This window comes from Carcharodon carcharias, chromosome 4 (assembly GCF_017639515.1).
Source record: "Carcharodon carcharias isolate sCarCar2 chromosome 4, sCarCar2.pri, whole genome shotgun sequence".
NCBI lineage: Eukaryota > Metazoa > Chordata > Chondrichthyes > Lamniformes > Lamnidae > Carcharodon > Carcharodon carcharias.
Genome location: NC_054470.1, coordinates 62,386,386 through 62,405,512, shown reverse-complemented (window position 1 = coordinate 62,405,512; position 19,127 = coordinate 62,386,386). Strand labels below are relative to the sequence as shown.

The following is a 19,127-nucleotide window of genomic DNA, read 5'->3' as shown; positions in this document are numbered from 1 at the left end:
CAGACGATATGCAATAATTCTTAGTGGCAATGTAAGATTCGTCTGAATGCGAACAAAAATGATGGACAGACAGACCCACTGGTCCACACAGTCATATTGCCTTTAGCATCTTGATCCCTAATCCTTTGTAATCTCCTCGGAGAGATGAAAAAATCCTGTAAAATCCTAAGGCTGGTCTAGGGAGAACAAAATCTGGAAAATTCCTCTCCAACTCCCTAAGGCCATCATAAACAGGTCCATGAAACAACATTGGTCATGATTTATATTAGGTAATATTTTGCCTACATTTTGTACACTTTGATCTTTATCCTAGCCAGGAACTGATCAGGCTTTTTGAAGGCGTACAGCAAATCTGTAGATCCAGCAACTTGTTCCATAGGTCTATAGAAGAATCACCTGACTAATCCTAACCTTGCATAACTATGAATGAACCCTGGTCCTCCGTATCTTGTTTAAATGAAATAGTCTATTTATATGAATGTAGCCTTTCATTATTTTAAACACCTCAATCAAATTTCCCTGCTCTCAATGCTTCTTTAAAGTATACAGACCCAGCTCTTTAAGTTTATTAAGTTTATTAAGTTTTAAAATGGGAATCATTCTTGTGGCCCATCCCTAAACTTATTCCTGAAGCATCAATTTTACCAACCATGCAGACTAAAACAGGACACTGTATCCTAAGTCAGGCCTAAGTGCCTCTAAAGCACTCGAGAACAAAGGAAATATTGGAATTCTGTGATGAGTAGGACTAGTGAAGGTAAGTCTGTGATGTAAATCCTAAAATATAGTCAGAAATGTCTCCATGAAATATAATTTGAAATTATAATTGCAAAAAGATCAGCAACAAAGCAATCCAAAAAGCAACCACAGCTTTGATCTCAGGAACTGGGTTTGAATCCAGACAAGACAGATGGAATAAAAGCAGTGCTCTCTCTCCTGGCTCGTACACCTTTACCACAGTTCTTGTGGTTGCACAAAGCAGAACTAAACCTTCTTATATTATAAAAGTCAGAATTATTTACAATTTTAGATTATATTCGTTTCTTTTGGTGAATTTTGTGAATCTCTATATGAATATTGTGAGTACTGGAAATGGAAATTTTACCACTTTGGCACAGACTGTCAAACTCTGGTCAAGGTTAAGTATTGTAAATATTTAAAGCAGAGCAAAACTCCTTCTACTCTTTCTCAACAGTGTATCTTAACTCTCAGTTCAAAAGAACACTGCTGCATTGCTGTAACAATCTATTTCCCACACCAGTCATCCTTGTGGCTTTTGTGGTTCCGATTACCATGTGGTACCATAATTCTGTGCCCACAGTCATGTGTTCACTGTGAACGGGTGCATTTTGTTTTCTGCTTCTGGGCAAAGCCACATTTATTATCCAGCCTCAGTTGTGGAGGTGGCGATGGTGAATGTTCAGCAGTTGTTTGTACGGTTGTACAAAGCTGTCTTGGAAGATATTGAGAGTTAACTGTGTATGGAGGACTAAAGCTACGTGTGGGCCAGGTTTGTCTGATGAAAATTAGCAAACCACAATGATAGCAATCTACAAATGACCAAATCTATGGTCCATGTATCAATATGTGTTATGTGTACAACCAATTGCCTTCTATATGATGCGATCTCAGGCCAGTTATGAATCAGTCCAGCTCCCTCCAGAAAACATGCAGAGATGCAGCATACTGCACTAACCGACATTGTAGTTCTGAGGCTCACTACTCTCTGGGAAAAGTAAAATCGACTAACTTCTAGTCTTTTCCTACTCTTGCATAGTTTAACCTTGTGCCCCTGATTTTCCCCAATAAGTTTCATCAAGCTGAACTAATCTAAAGATTTGAACTCTCGATCTTCTGGATCGCTATTTCAATACCCTAACCATAATGCTACTCTACCCAGTGTGGGTTGAGACCAATTGAACTTACTGCATACCTTAACCTTAAAACCAGCATTTATTATTTTGGTCTGGGCTGGATACAATCCACGTATGTCAAATAAAGATTTGTGTGCTTAATGCATTGAGCCACCAAGTCCTTTTTGTGGTAAAGTTTAAAATGTTTTAGTAGATTATTCACGGCGCACATATTCTAACATTAAATGTTATAAGCATAAATGTTATAAAACCTGCAATTGTTTTTGTAATCTGCATAGATATAAAAGGGAACCTTTATAAAAATCATTTTAAACTAATGGCCTGATATTTTTCTGTGCAGATCAATGCTTCCAGTACCACCTACTGTGGGACCAGCTTTTAGTTTGGAATTGGATGTTGAGGACGGTGAAGTGGAAAATTATGAGGTTAGTATAATATGTGAATGCTGAGACCAAGCAAATTTATGCAGGGAAAATGGTCATTTATGATTAAAACATAAGGAAAATTGCTCTTGAATACAACATCAAATGCAAAAAAGTTGGGGTTTGTTCTGAAACACAGGATAGCTACACTTTCATTGCAGTTGAAATTGCAGCAAAACCCAATGGCAGAATAAATAGGGTAGTGGAGAGGATTTAAGTTAATAAATTAGGGCTTAGAGAAAGTCTAGGCAAGAGACTAGAGGGAGAATTCTCTCCCCGTCGGGAGAGTTGGGCGGGAGCGGGCGCGGGCGGGCACGCAGCCGATTGCGGCAGCGATTGGCTGCACGCCACCATTTTACATGGGCGGGCCAATTATGGCCTGCCCAACATGACACACACCCAGAAGCGGTGAGCGCCCCCTGTGCAGGTAGAGGAGTAGGCTGAATCGGGGCCTGTGCTCTTTTGCGCATGCTAAATGACTAGTTTGATTTTAAAAAATTTAAATAAAGGAAAAAAAAATTTAAGACATGTCCCCTCCTGTGACAGTGTCACATGAGCTGGGACATGTCTGTAAGTTTTATTTAAAATTTTTATTGAAGTTTAAAAACCTTCCTGAAACCTCATCCCGCCCGTGGATGAGGTTTCATGATATATACAAAGGCTGCCTGGGCTCTTCGCCTGCCCACCAACCTTAATGTTGGATGGGCAGCTATGTTAATTATTTAAATTGATATTTAAATGGCCTTAATAGGCCTTTGACAGTGCAGCCGGCAGGCAGGCAACCGCCGGCCAAACTGAAGATCTGAACGACACACCCCCGATATCCCAGCGCATCATTTTATGCGTCAGCGAACAGGGCCTGCCCCTGCACACCGACTTGAAGATCCTGGCCTAGATGTTGATACCAGGATTAATAAGGCAGTTGGAATAGAAGTAGAAGGCTTAGAGACAATAAGCAATGAGAAAACATTACCAAAGGCGAAAGGGAAATGGATGGTTTGATGTAGTAACAGATAAGCATATTTTTTTTAAAAAGCAAGGAAAAAGGGCATCGGTGATCTTAAAAAGCAGAGTCAGGATTGAGTAATAAACAAGCAATGACAGAAAATCATTCAACACAAAATTAGAGTGAAATTGGAGATTGGAAAGGTAAAATAGATATAGTCTAGGTTTTGAAAGGAGTGTGGACTTGATAATGTTTTAATCAGAAATGTTAGAAGAAATATGGAGGGATAAAAGGTGAGTGGGCAGCAGTATTAGGGAAGAATTCCATGACAGCGCTGGAATGTAAGGATGCCCTAGGGGTTACAATAAGGCAGCATCCCTAATGATAAGGTAAGATAGAGATATGGTGGAATTCTGTGTGTGTATTACTAGTCTCCAAACATGGAGATGAGAGGAGAAATCTGCAGACAGTTCAAAGACACTATCTGTAAGAACAACAAGTCAATGACATTGGAAGATTTTAACTATCCCAAGAAGCACTGGGGTAAAATTAAAGCAGCTGGAAATGCATGTAGGTCTGCTTCCTAGATGAGTACATTTTTAGCCTAACCAGGAAAGAGGCATTGTTAAATTTTGGATATTGTAACAGGTGGCAAAACATGGTCAAGGAGGTTGGTTTTAAGGTGAGGATGGAGAGGCAAAGGAGTTGTGGATGGAATTCCAGTGTATGGCACCTGGACAGCTGAAGTCGGGGCTGCCAATGGTGAGTCAAAGAGAATTGTGCAGCAGACTTTTGAATAGGCTGAAGTTTATGGAAGGTAGGTAGCTGGTGAGAAGAGCCTTGGAATTATTCATTCTGAAGGTGTCCAAAGGATGGAAGAAGGTTTCAGCAGCAGGTGAGGTAAGACAGGAACAGATATGGACAGTATTAGAGGTGAAGCTAGAGAGTCTTTGTGATCAAGACAAAATAGTGTTAGGACAGCCCCCTCTCAGATAGAGTGCAGCGGTTGTAAATAATCTGGTTTAATCTTGAACAACCAGGAAAGGGGATATAATCAGGGCAAGAGATTGCAACGAGAGACCAAAGACAATGGCTTCAACCTTCTTGATGATTAACCAGAGGAAATTGTAGCTCATCCAAGACTGGATATCAGACAAGGTGTCTAATAAAACAGGGGCAGTGAAGGGGTCAGTTGTAGATGGCGGGGAGATAGTGCTGGGGGTTATCAGCAAACATGTGGAACCTGGCCCCATGTCTTAGAATAGTGTCACCATGGGGCAACATGTAGACGAGGAGAAGGATGACGGCCAAATATAGATCCTTGGGTACTTCAGAGAAAATAGTGAGAAGTTTGGAAGAGGAACCATTATTGGAAAGGCTCTGACAATGATCAGCTAGGTCAGAGCTCAACCAAGCAAGGACAGTGAGCGGTTAAAGCAAAAGCTCGTGCATCTTTGAAAAGAAACATGAGTTATATTTGAATCAAAGAAAGATATGATGCATGGGTAGTGTATTGGGCAATGTGATAAGTTTTGGATTTCTCTAACCAACAAAGACATGATGGACAAAATGGCGGCCTCCTGTGATTCTACATCCAAAACCGAACCTTCTATTGCAGGAATGGCTGCTGTAAACATTTTCCCGGCAACACAGAGTTCCCGCATCCACCTGGTCCTCGCCTCATTTATGCCTTGCTGAAGTGTAATTTCAGTGGCCCTAAGACAAGATGCCCACATCCTGACTGATTTGTCAATCAAGTAACATGGCCTGTGCATTGAAGACCCTCCACATGTCAGCCTCCATTTTTTAGTCAACAGGGCAGGACATATTCCTCCTTAATGGATTAGTTAAAAAATAATCATAACCTGTACATATTGAAGTTATAAAGAGAAAAATTATGTAATTCTGAAAGTTCAGAATTTGATGTCCGTTTCTGTCTTGTGATCTGAACAAATTTCTGTTTCAATGAAACAAAAACAAAAATTGCTGGAAAAACTCAGAAGGTCTGACAGCATCTGTGGAGAGAAAGGCAGAGTTAAAGTTTTGAGTCCGTATGGCTCTTCTTCAGGACTAGAGAAGTAAAAATGTGGTGAATTATATACTGCTTAAGGGGGGTGGGACAGGTGAAGCTGGATAGAAGGCCAAGGTCCTCATTTTTCACCCCACCAGCCTCCGCATTCAAAGGATCATCCTCCACCGTTTCCGCCAACTCCAGCATGAGGCCACCACCAAACACTTCCCTTCACCCCACCCCACCCCTCCCTCCCCCCCGCCATCGACATTCCATAGGAACACCACCGGGACACCCTGGTCCACTCCTCCATCACCCCCTACACCTCAACCCCTTCCCACGGCACCTTCCCATGCAACTGCAGAAGGTGCAACTTCTACCCTTTTACTTCCCCCCTCCTTGCTGTCCAAGGGCCCAAACATTCTTTTCAAGTGAAGCAGCGCTCCTCAATTTGGTCTCCTGCATTCGCCGCTCCCAATGCAGTCTCCTCTACGTTGGAGAGACCAAACGCAGACTGGATGACCACCTTGCGGAACACCTTCGGTCTGTCTGCGAGCATGACCCAGACCTTCCTGTCGCTTGCCATTCAACACACCGCCCTGCTGTTATGCCCACATGTCCATCCTTGGCCTGCTGCAGTGTTCCAGTGAAGCACAACACAAACTGGAGGAACAGCACCTCATCTTCCGATTAGGCACTTTACAGCATTCCAGACTTAATATTGAGTTCAACCATTTCAGATAATGAACTTTCTCCTCCATCCTCACCCCTTTTTTCACATAGTTTTAAATTTTTATATATTTTTTTCCACCTATTTCTGTAATTATCATTTTTAAAATTTATTTCCATTCATTGTTTTATCCCCACCTTTTAGCCTATTTCGATCTTTTCTCCCACATTGTCCCCCTCCCCCCCACCTCACCCCCTCTAGGGCCATCTGTCAGTTGCTCATTCTGCTTTCTATTCTTAATGTCACCATGAGCACCTCCTTTAGCCAGTATCACCACCGTCAACATCTCTTCGACCTTTTGTTTATGGCATCTTTTGCAATCTCTCCTTTGCCTCCACTATCACTGGCCTTCTATCCAGATTCACCTGTCCCATGCCACTTAAACAATATATATTTCACCACATTTTTACTTCTCTTTAGTTCTGAGGAAGAGTCATACTGACTCAAAACGTTAACTGTCTTTCTCTCCACAGATGCTGTCAGATCTGCTGAATTTTTTCAGCTATTTTTGTTTTTGTTTCAGATTTCCAGGATCTGCAGTAATTTGTTTTTTCTATTTTAATGAACCCCTGGTCCAAACAATAAGCCTAATGAGAGGAAGTACTGGAAGGACTGACATCCTTGAAGGTGGATAAATAACCAGGGCTGGATGGATTATATCCCAGTTTGTTGAAGGAAGCCAAGGTGGAAATAGTGCATGCTCTGAGGATCGTTTTCCAATCCTCATTGGATATAGGCCAGGTACCAGAGGATTGGAGGTCTGCAATCGTTATACCAATATTTTAAAAGGGTGCGAGGAATGGGTCAGTCAGTCTGACTTCGGTGGTGGACAAATTATTGGAATCAATTCAGAGAGATAGGGTAAACTGTCACTTAGAAAGGCACAGATTGATCATGGATAGTCAGTATGGTTTTGTTTGGGGAAGATCGTGCCATACTAACTGTAAAACAATGTTTTGAGGCAGTAACAAGGAGGATTGATGAGGGTAATGCAGTCAGTGTTGTCTACATAGATTTTAATAAGGCATTTGGCAAGGTCCCAGTTGGCAGACTGGTCAAAAAAGTGAGATCCCATGAGATACAGGAGAAGGTGGCGAGTTGGATCCAAAATTGGCTCAGCAACAGAAAACAAAGGCTAATGGTCGATGGATGTTTTTGAAAATGGAAAGTGGTTTCCAGTCTCAGTGTTGGGGCCTTGCTGCTTGTTGTGTAAGTTAATGATTTGGACTTAATTATGGGAAGCATGATTGGGAAATTTGCAGATGACACAAAAATTGGTTATATAGTTGATAGTGAAGAGGATAGCTGTTGCCTCCAGGATGATATCAATGATTTGGCTGAGTGGGTGGAAAAGTGCAAATGGAATTCAATCCAGAAAAGTGTGAGGTAGTGCATTTGGAGAGGGCAAACAAAGCAAGGCAATACTCAATAAAGGAGAGGATATTGAGAGGGTTTGAGGAAATGAGAGACCTTGGGAGTGCATGTCCACAAGTCCCTAAAGGTGGCAGGACAGGTGGATAAGGTGGTAAAGAAAGCATATGGAATGCTTTCCTTTTTTGGCTGAGGTATTGAATACAAAAGCAGGAATGTAATGATGGAACTGTATAAAATGCTGGTTAGGCCACATCTGGAATTTTGTGTGCAGCTCTGATCTCCACATTACAGGAATGACATGATTGCTCTGGAGAGAGTACAGGGAAAATTTACAAGAATATTGCCAAGGCTAGAAAATTACAGCTATCAGGAAAGATTGGATAGGTTAGGGTTGTTCTCCTTAGAACAGAGGAGGCTGAGAGATGACCTAATTGAGGTGTACAAAATTATGAAGGGCCTAGATAGGGTAGACAGGATAGATCTGATTTGCCTAGCTGAGGGGTCAGTTTCCAGGGGGAATAGATTAAAGGTGATTGGTAGAAGGATTAGAGGGGACATGAGGAAATTTTTTTTTCACCAAGAGGGTAGTGTGCATCTGGAATTCACTACCTAAATTGGTGGTTGAGGCTGAAACGTTCAACTCATTTAAAAGGTACCTGGATCTGCACCTGAAGTGCCATAACCTGTAAGGCTGCGGACCAGGTGCTGTAAAGTGTGACTAAAAATGAGCGGCTAGTTTCTTTATTTCTCTTTTTTTGGTAGGCGCAGACACAGTGGGCTAAATGGCCTCTTTCTGCACCATAACTTTCCTCTGGTTCTATGGTCCAAACCTGTGCTAATAGTGTACATTAAGTGACCCATACTCCACCCCTCAGTAATTTATATTCTCTGTAAAAGTTTCAAATGAGCTAGTAAACTAATGTTGTGAAAATTAACTATATTTATAGGAATTATGGTTGGAAGTAACTTTTATTTAATGTGTGGTGGAAAGGATTATCAGTGTCTCACGTTTATTCTCGCAAATAAATGCAGAAGTGTACATGCATCAAACAGTAGATTACAAAGATATAACATTCAATTACACTGATTTTATAATGGTCATGGATTTCTGTGCATTCATGTGCCAAGTCATTTAATCTCTCACTTACCACAATACTGATGCTAGTCAAATAAATTTCAGTAGCTAGTTAAAACAATTCTTATCAGTAGAACATTCTTATACCATAATGTTGGTTAAGTGCTGAAAGCTAGCAATAACTTAAATGTAATAAATTACTTTAAAAATGAATATTTTGAATATAGGCACTTCTTAACCTGGCAGAAAGACTGGGAGAAGCCAAACCACGAGGACTTACAAAAGCAGACATTGAACAACTTCCATCCTATAGGTTTAACCCTAACAACCACCAGTCAGAGCAGACTTTGTAAGTATATCTGATTATAATTTTACAGTAAGATTGGAATGCAACAAGGGTAATCATCTTTGATTTTAAAGTGATCAGATTTTTCATATTTTGTCGGTGATTGTGTCATACATATACTGATAACTCAAAAGCAGGAGAGACAACCAGCTGTCCTATATTTCATCATTTGATAATTGCATAAATTATTGCAACAAATGGAAATATATAACACTGAGTAATTTGAAAATAAACAGTTCTATTGGCATGGTCTAACTTTTGTTTTATACCATTGTTAATTTGCTGAACGCAAACTTTTCACCTGGTAAGATGGATATATTTTTAATACTGAGTAAGTCATCATATTAGAAGATAAAGTTTCTACATCTGCCATTTTCTGTTTTGACATACACAGTAATTCATTGTGTATGTTACTGAGCCCTTCTGCATTTTTTTAAAGAAACAAACCAAACGTACATTAATACATAAAATGTAAACTTTAGCTATTTACACGTGTGGAAAGGAGTGAAAATTTTATTTGATCATTTTTCTAGGCACTGTGTCCATGTTACATAAAGATCAGTGTCCTTTTTCGGAGTGTATCGGGTACCAGGAAATGTTTGCTTGGTTATTAATGACTTGATAATGTTTTACGTGTAGGTCAGGATATGCTTGCAACATTTGATTATTAGTCAAGTACATAGAAGTAAGTAATTCCACATGGTCAAACCAAATCATTACTCACACAAACAGGTGGAACATTCAGTTACACATCAGCTAAAACATGTACCAAGGAAAGAAGTGAACCTAAAAAGGGGTAGTACCTTCCATAGATCATGAAACACTTGCCCTGCCTTGGCTGTACCCACTATGTTTAGCCCTTCGACTTGTAATAGGTCGGGTTAACTCATGCCTCCATGAACCAACTAGTTTTATTTATTTTCTCATCTGAGCCCTATGATTAATCAAGAAACTCTATAAAGAAGAGATCTTATTGAATAAACAAAATTTTCATTACCTCCCTGATGTTTTTCATTTTTAAAATGTGGGTAGAACTGTGGCTTCAATATTTATGGGGAGGATGCATGGGAGGGCATAAATGGCTGGGGGTTGCAGAGATCCTAAAGAATTTAATAACAGGCTCTTCTTATAAAATTTATTCTTCATTTCCCAACTGGCAGCTGGCTAAATTGGAAGGCTGGCCAACTGTCATGGAGAATAAACAGCAGCAGGAAGTCGCAGCCAGAGACCCTTCCCGGCAGTCCCGGGTTAAAGCCAAAGATTGGGGCTTGACGAGGGTTGGGGAGGGAAAGACAGGTAATTGGGAGGAGAGAAGATCAGGGCTTGGGGAGGATGAAGAAAACAGAGGCACTCTGCAGGAGTAAGGCCAGAGGTCGGGCCTCCATGAATGGGCAGAGAGCCAATCTGGAACAGGAATAAGGCCAAAAATCGGGACTGGTAAGGTGTAGGAGAAGAGAACCAATCCGGAGTGGGGGGAATGATGGAGATCAGAGCTTGTGTAGGAGAGAAAAACAATTCTGAGAGAGTGAAGGTTTGTGATTGGGGAAGGTGGAAGAGAGGCAATCAGGAGAAGAGGGAGATCAGGACTCTGTGCTGGTGTAACAAAGAGGCAGTCAGTAGAAGGGATGGCCAGAGATTAGGGCTGGTGTGGAGGAAAGAAAGGCAATCGGGAGGAAGAAAAGCCAGAGGTTGGAGGGGAGTAAGCAGGCCGCAATTGGCAAAGGGGAAGCAAAACGTTTCTGTGAGGGGAGCATTGCTGCTCCTCCTGATCCACGAGGAGTGCTATAAAAGGCAGCTTCATCTCCCTTTTACTGGCCAAATATCTGCAGTTCACGCTTGGTTGAAAATTCCACATCACTTGATAATCTGTTGTTGAAAACTCAATCAGCAATTATTTTTTTCCATATTTTATGCAGATGCGTGGTGTGCATGTGTGATTTTGAGTTAAGACAATTACTTAGAGTCTTACCCTGCAACCATGAGTTCCATGCCAAGTGTGTCGACAAGTGGCTGAAGGTAAAATTAATTTGTAATCATACACTTTAACCTAACACCCATCTCTCTCTCTCGCATTCTCACAATGTTTTCATAATTTCTTTTTAGCATTTACAGTGCAAAAGGTCTGTGATAATATTTGCATAGCATTGATTCTCTTTGTTTACTACATCTTGTGCTAACGAAACTTTCAATGCTTTGCTTCTGATAGATTTATCTGAATTATTGTAAGTGCTGCAGCATTTGTGTCACATTTTTCAAAAAAACACTGATTATCATTTCTGTAATGCAAAGGCAACAGAAGTTTTCTTTTCTGATAAATAGAATTTATTTCTCTCAGACAAATGTAAAGATTTTTAGGAACAAGGAGGACCATTAGGACTAAAAATCATTTTTAAATAGTCTCCATTGGCTGATTGTGATATTTGACTTATTGGGCTGGATATTACCGTCAGTGAGCAAGGGTGGGGCCCGCTCACCGACGTGTAAAATGACGCGCGGTGACGTTGGGCGGAACTCCTGACGTCACCCCGCCCCATTTAAATTTTCAGGAAGGCGGGGGCACAGCAAAATCAGGTGTGCACCCGCCGACCTGTCAATGGCCAATTGAGGCTATTGACAGAGTCAATTAAAGTAATTAGTGGACCTGCCCATCCAACCTTAAAGCTGGCGGGCAGGCCAGGAGCCCCGTCAGGATATAGAAAAAACATGAAACCTCATCCACAGGAGGGATGAATTTTCATGTAGGGATTTTAAAATTTTAATAACTTTTTTTGGAAATTATGAACATGTCCCAACTCATGTAACATGTAAGGGAAGTTTTTTGTTTCTATTTTTAATATTTTTTGAAAGTAGAGGCGATCTCCCTGAGGCAGCACTTAGTCTCAAGGAGATGAGTGAGCTCTTTTGTGCGCATGCGCAAAAGAGCGCACTCTCGATTTTAGGCATTCCCCCGCCCGCATAGGAAGCACTTCCGTGCAGATGTCACACTGGACGGGCCTTAATTGGCCCACCCACATAAAATGGTGTTGCGCCTCCAATCGGGGGTGCCGATCGGAAGTGCGCCCGCCCATAAACTTCCCCCCCACAATGGGGGAAAATTCAGCCCATTGTTTGTAGCAAAAAGACATCTTGAATTAGAGATAATTGCACCAGTATTTCTGATTACACTGCTTGCTTTTCTTTATTTAAACAGTATAATTTCACAAATACTGTGATTAAGAAGAAAATTACATTTATATAGTCCCTTTCACATCCTCAGGAGTTTCAATTGATGAATGAAAAACAAACTGGGTATTAATCAGCAGATGTTTTCAGTGAAGTATTAAAATAAACATTTGGTTGATGGTTAGACTTCAGCATTTTTAAACTTATTTTGGAACTAAAAATTACTTTGCAGATCTATACTTCTTTAAATAAAAAATGTTTTTCTGTACACTTTTCCAGTTTTATAAAGCCAACTATAGTTCACCCATCAGGGTGAATGTCTTCTACTCAAACTTCTATTTATTTTTCACTTTTTAGAATGAGGTGAAATGGTAACTTGTCTTTGTTACAAGTCACGAGTCTGCTTTGCATATTGTCTTGGGTATTGTACTGCTGGTCGCGCCAACAAGTGATCTAAGCATCTTGCATTCAGGAGTGTGCCTGTATGGAATAATATCTAATCATGTAATGGTGTAACTTAGGAGGTTAAATTGTATTCCCTTGCAATCCAAGCTGCGTATCAGTGGGGTGAAATTTATCTCAGGTGGTACTGCAGAAGTGGGCAATAGTTAAACAGCAGCCCATTTTACACACAGCAAGTAAAGAAAATTGTGGGTAGTAAAATGAGTTGCCTGTGCGCTATCAGCCAAGACAATTTTGCACACCCTCATACACGTCTTTCACATTTGCCTTTGTATATACTTCTCCAACCATTCCAAAGACAGACTGATAAACTGAAGTCAGATGAACCCAAATAGAAATCATTAAGTCTCTATTTTACATATAGCAAGTGAATAGAGTAATCATAATCAAAACTCACCTTGATCTATCTGATTATAGAACCTGTCTTTAAAAAAAATCATACACCACATTATCAGCAGACCCACTCAATGCTTCCTAGATAACCTTCTCTTGCTGATGAGTTCTGGGCTTGAGTTGAGTTGGTACCTCCCTGTTAAGCCAGGCATCTGCCCCAAACCCTGGCTGACTGACTCTGTATTACTTTCTTGTCTGTCTTGGTGTGCCCAGCTTGTTAAAGATACAAGACTTCCTACAGATACATCTAACACGCAGTGTCAAGCTAAAAGGACAGACAATGCAGCACTGAAACTTCACATGCTATTTTATTTCTCCATCATTTCAAATTGACATATCCAGCATTCCTGCTTGAAGATCTTGACAACATATCTAGAACTTGACTAATTCTACTTCAGACATGCTGTGCATCTACTTCATGAAAAGCCTTGTGTGCAGAAGTTCAAACACAGAGATAACCATCTCATATAGAGCCAGGGGTTAATGAAGTAATTATAAGCTACAGTAGTTTTATGACTTGATATTGGTGCCCAGTGTAATTTTTGCATTTCTTTCTATGCATCATCAACTCTAAGACATCTATCCTTGTTGTACCTGTACATGTGACACCTAATATGTAACAAAAGTATCTCTGAAAAAGATAATGGCAAACAATTCCTTCCCCATTTATTTCAACTGCACAAAGTATACAATTGTGTTCTATGTTACTGCACTGTAAGAATTTGATAGTCAAGAACATAATGCCTTCAATAAAAAAAATAACTGAAGTAATTAATCAATGCTCTGCAATCTGTTCCAGAATGTTTCAAAAAAACTGGGATAAATGAAGCACCATAACTTTGAACAGTGCACAGTAAATATTTTGGGACATTCGGAAAAGCATTTTGTGTTGGGTTTATGATTTGTGCCTTTCATGTTTGTGAAAGAAAATGCCATAATGCATAGTCAATAATCTAACTTGTTTATTACACATTATGCTGCAGATACACAGGTTATTTGGCACTGAAGTGTGAGACATGCAGCATTAATACTGATATGTTTTGTATAAAGTAGTAATGTGGTTAAGATGAACCCATACAAGATGCTGGTGTTTGGGACCAGAAACCACAAGATTTGTTATGATTGTGTTTTTTTAGCATACTTTGATTTTAGTTTCTTCCAAATATGTAGACATATGAAACATAATTTTCTTTTTGTTTCCCCTCAGGCAAATCGTACATGTCCAATTTGTCGAGCTGATGCTTCAGAAGTTCACCGTGATTCAGAATGAAACCAGTCTAATAGCACAAATTGGGTGTCCTTTGTTGCATATAAATGAACTATCCATTGAACTTACCTATTGTGGCTTCCAGCCTTCCCTTTACATTAAGGGTCATAATGTGATGCAGTCATTTGACCTTCCTTTGCACTGTGTGATTTAATGACTTATAAAGCTTATATAGTCTTCACATTGAAACAATTATGGGATTGTTATACTAACAGTGTGATTGGAACTCCAAAGATTTTTTTTCAGCTTAATTTGTGTGCACTAACATTCCCTGGTTTTTGTGTGATCATTCCAGGTGTTGCTGCAGGATTACAGTGGATGTGATCTTTTAGCATGTGTGCTTTTTTAATTTTTTATATATATATATATATAAACTATATAATATATATAGATATATATATATATAATAAAGGTAGTTAAACCGTTTTAGCAATCTACCTTATAGAGCCTTCAGGTACTGTGAGTGAGAGTGATTGTAAGCGTGCAAGTACTTTAATTACATGTACTTTTTCAGACAAACTTAAGTACTGGCATGATGTGAGTTGTATGTGTGTAGTCTTAATTATGCTGAAATGTACAGCTGTGTTATTTATACAGTACTAGTACTGTACACTGGTTTCTTTCTTTTTGTTTGCAGTTGCACACTGTATGCTAAGGGTGCAGCAATTATGAATTTTTTTTCGGCCAGTTGCCCCTCAGTACTTTTTAATGGCAGATTAGAAAAATGTATATTTATAACACACCCACAATTAAATGAATATGGGTGGAAGATTGTGCCGAGTTGTAAAACAGTGTATTATTACCCAGAGAACCAAACCAGTGAGTGGCTGAAATACTTTGCTTAGCTGTCTTGTGAACAGTGAATAGAGATCATATATAAGCATAATGACAGAGGTTTGAAAGCTGGGTGTGCTATAAAAATATCATGGCTAAATATTACTGGCCAGTCTAATAATGTGGGTCCTCAGGTGTGCAACAAAGTCCTGTAAGCACCTTAAAATGTAACCTTAGCTGTTAAATTGCTTTGCTACCTTGGAAAATTGAATTATCTGCTTTATACTTTGTTCTTAATCTCCATGTCATGCACTGTTCTAACACGACATTCAACTCATTGTTGCTTTCTTTAAACAATCTGGTTTGAACACAGCAGCACAAGCAGGCATTCTACTCCAAATTTTAAACCAGTCTTCAACTCCACTTTTTCAATAGTAATATTTCTGATCAAATGTATATTTTCTCCATATAATTTTCAATTTTTTGGATCTTTCACTGTGTATTTTACAATGCTGATTTTCATTGGATTCAGTTATTATACTTATTTTTCCACATATATCTGCAAATTAACCCCAAAAAATTTACTCACACTTATAAAAGGCCAAATCACAGAACTAAGCACACAACCTTCTGTTTTAAAGTTTGCGGGAAAACACTGAACAGTTATTCCTTTACCCTGAGCAGTTATTAGAACAAAAACCTATTAATGGTAACAAGTACAATAATCAACAGTCTGAAGAGCTGTTCCTAGCATGTATTTGATTCAATTCTAAGCAAATTTTGTAAAGCAAATTACTTTTTTTATAGTATAGTAGGGATTGATTGCTGAATATAAACATTTGGGGGGAAAATGGAGGTGATGCAGATTTGCATTAAAAAATTAAATTTCATTTTTTTTCTTCCTCCAAAATTGTAATTACTCAGTGGTCAACTTTGAATCTGTATTGATTATTCTCGTAGACTTTTAACATTTTGCTAGTAAAATTGAATCCAATATTTGATTGCAATCATTGCTTCAATCAGTTAGTTTGGAAACTGTCATTATAAGATATAACTTGTGACTTATTGTAATTATTTAATGGTCAAACCTACACCAGGTGATTCAATTGCTTTTGATTAGGCTTGTTGAGAGATTGTGAACCTAGTATTGCCGCAGACCAGACCTGGCCTATAACTGCTCGTTACTTAAACTGGGCACGGAACAGGAATAAATTTCTCACCATCCTACCTAGTTATTTTCCATTTTATAAGCATGGTCTAAAAAACCCTAAAACTGATGTTGATTTCTGGCCTTTCACCTCAGTGGTAGTAATAACTAAATACATACCGTGTCTGTGGAAATATGTTCTCTTCTCTACATTTTTATTATGGTGTAATAGTATTAGAATGTTAAATTTCTTGTTTTAAAATTGGAGTCATTAGAATTTCACAGAGATGTTGAAAAGCCAAACACCAGGAAAATTTAGCTTAGATTTGAGTTTTTCGTTTTCAATGTTCACCAAATGTTACCAACCAGTGTTAATTTTTCACACACTTGCTACTGATCCTGAGTTGACGGCTGTTTATCACAAGGTTTTTCCAGTGTTTCTGAAAGACTCACACTGAGAGGTTTGCCTAAGACATTAAAAATGCAGAAATGGATGCCCATATCATCACTGTTTGGTTATATGTACATAGTGAGCATTTTTCATCATGACTTACTCATCAAGCCTGAATGCAATGTTTGCAGCTTCTTAAATGGAAACGAGATGCATGAAAAAGCATAGCTGAATATTTTAAATATTGCACAAAGAATTTGTAAATTGTAACTAGTGTGACCTGAATTTCAGAATGTTTAATATATTCTGGGCAAATTGTTCTTATTTAAATTATTTATAGAACATTTACTAATCATGAAAGAAATTGGAGTTGCAAGTCTTTTAGAAATACTGGATTGTTACAATGTTTTCTACAGTTTGTTAGCATAGTAATATGGACACAATTAATTCTGAATTTTAAAGTTATGGGACTTTGTTGAATTCATTTAAGAAAATTTATAGCATAGATAATGTTATATCTGTTCTTACAATATAGTTATGGGATACTCATTGAAAGAGCTTGTATGCTTCTTAAAAACTAAGTTGAAGTTAGAGCTTTCAGTTATCAATGATTTACCTCCATTTCTGTGACTGTTCCCTGTAGCACCAAATAAAAACAACTCGCACCTTCCCCATGACATCACGTTGCATTAGAATGACATTTCTAGTAACCATGCATCATAGAAGGCAGAATATACATAGGCATTGTATGACCTTTTTTTCACTGCAATACTACTAGCACCGAAAATGTTTCAAAGCAGCTGTAAATCAGTCCTTATGCTTAATGTACTACAGCTATAATGTTGAGACTGAGATGCACACACAGTATTACCTGGATGTTAATATTTAGATAAAGTAGTGCTGCCTAATTTGGTAAATACACATGGCTCTTATTCACGAAAAGGTTAATTATCATTGTGTCATTATAATTTAAGAATTCCAATTTGAAAATAAAATTAAAGTGAGGCAAGATTGGAGTTCTTTTTTAAATTATGTTTGGGGGAGGAATAGCTGTCATATAACTTAGTTGAATGATGTAAATTGGGGCCTGGGAGGAGGAACAGTGACAGTTAGGTCTGGTTATTGGCAAAGTTAATTGTTGCACTCTTAATGCTTAACCACTTCTGAAATGTTTCTTGTGTTGTTTGCATGGAGACTCTAGAGCAGATGTGTGCAGACCTTGCTTTCTGTGGTCAGTGTGTAATAAGCACATGTGCATGTGTATCAAAGCAGTCCGTACTGGCCGTGGCTGCTTCTGCCCTGCTGGGGCTGTTTGGGTAGAAATGGGGATTCATGCTGAGCTATTACTGCCATAAACTGTAATGTGCATTTATGTATTTAATCCCACAGTCTGTATGATGCAAGAGAAACAACAACATACAGTAAGATTTGTTGTGTCTTGGCCAACCCCATAAGTATTGAGTTTACCGATTGTGTCCCGCTTAACGTTTTGTGTTTTGCATGAGTTTTTGGTGGATAGTTTCAAACTTATGTTAATTGTAAACAAAAATCACTAAGACCTAGTGATAGCCCAGGTTCTAGTCAATATTTTGAGAAGCCAAGAGTGTTAACACTAGACTGCTCAAGTTTGAAAATGTTTGCCATACTGATCCACTCTTTTAAAGTTTTGTTCTGAATACAGCATTGTTTGCTGCAATGTCTTAACACTGTCATATTGAATTCCAGAATGCTAGTATTTCAGCAGCAGTCTAAACTTTGAGGAGAAGCAAATTCTGAAGCACATACAATCTGGGTCATCTTTAGGTCTTAATGGATATTTTAGAGTGGGATTTTTCTTTGGTACATATACAGTTACCTCATTTTGCCACTAAATTGTATTTAAAAATTGTTAACGAATCAGAAAAAAAGCAAATTAATTCTGTTGGCATCATTTCTAAGCGTTTCATTAAATCATATGCGCATTGTATCATTTAACATGACAAGTAGTTTTCAATGTTGTATTATAAATCTATCTGTAACCAAATCATTTGAAGGCTTGATAAATTTTTAACAAAATTTGTACATTTTTTATGAAAGTTACTAGTAATGCTTTACTAAGTAGTGCAATGAATTTTTATTTTTAATCCCTGTGCCCAATTTTGGAGTTGAGAGGGTTGTTCATTAATAAATGTATGACGTATACTTGCTCAGTTGACTTGTAGTCTTGGCTGGTCAGAATGTTGACCTTATCATTCAACCAACATTTTCTGTCTTTTATCCCACAAGTCTTTAGATTTTTCATGTTATTTTCTGTTTACAGAAGATATGAAAGCAATGGAAACTGATGAGGCCCAAAAAATAACAGTCCACAGCAGTCAAACAATTTAACTACACGTCAATATTGTTGATAGAAAACTGCAATTATAAAATAAAAATATTGATATACAATGGCCACCAGCAATTGAGGAGAGACAGACAGATTGAATTTTGAAATATAACCAGCTCTCTTCTCTGCATCCTTGCTGATTCTATCACTCCTCATTCTGCCAGTGATGATAAATCAACCCCTGTAAGCCAGGAGACTTGAACTGCTGACAGGCAGGCAAGCTAGCTTCTGATGGTTGACTGCAGATCAAATAATTTTCATTTTCTGCTCTGCTGCTGTGGTCTTCCCTCTCTAAGCTTGTAATCCATGTGCCTTCCATAAAATTTGTGCAGTGAAATTAAAAATTGTTACACTTTTGCTAAGATATAAGTAAGTGTGGAAGTTTAAA

At 38.6% G+C, this 19,127-nt stretch overlaps 1 protein-coding gene across 3 annotated transcripts in view; it reads left to right on the top strand.

The window, feature by feature from the left end:
• LOC121277054 (E3 ubiquitin-protein ligase RNF38) overlaps positions 1-18,555 on the top strand; it is a 232,357-nt gene extending 213,802 nt beyond the window's left edge. For all 3 annotated transcript variants that reach the window (XM_041185980.1, XM_041185983.1, XM_041185981.1), the window contains 4 exons: positions 2,215-2,299; positions 8,660-8,781; positions 10,695-10,794; positions 14,003-18,555. In XM_041185980.1, the coding sequence (XP_041041914.1) occupies positions 2,215-2,299; positions 8,660-8,781; positions 10,695-10,794; positions 14,003-14,065 (370 nt within the window). In that variant the 3' untranslated portion in view covers positions 14,066-18,555. The remainder of the gene's footprint in view (positions 1-2,214; positions 2,300-8,659; positions 8,782-10,694; positions 10,795-14,002) is intronic.
• Positions 18,556-19,127: the final 572 nt, after the last annotated feature.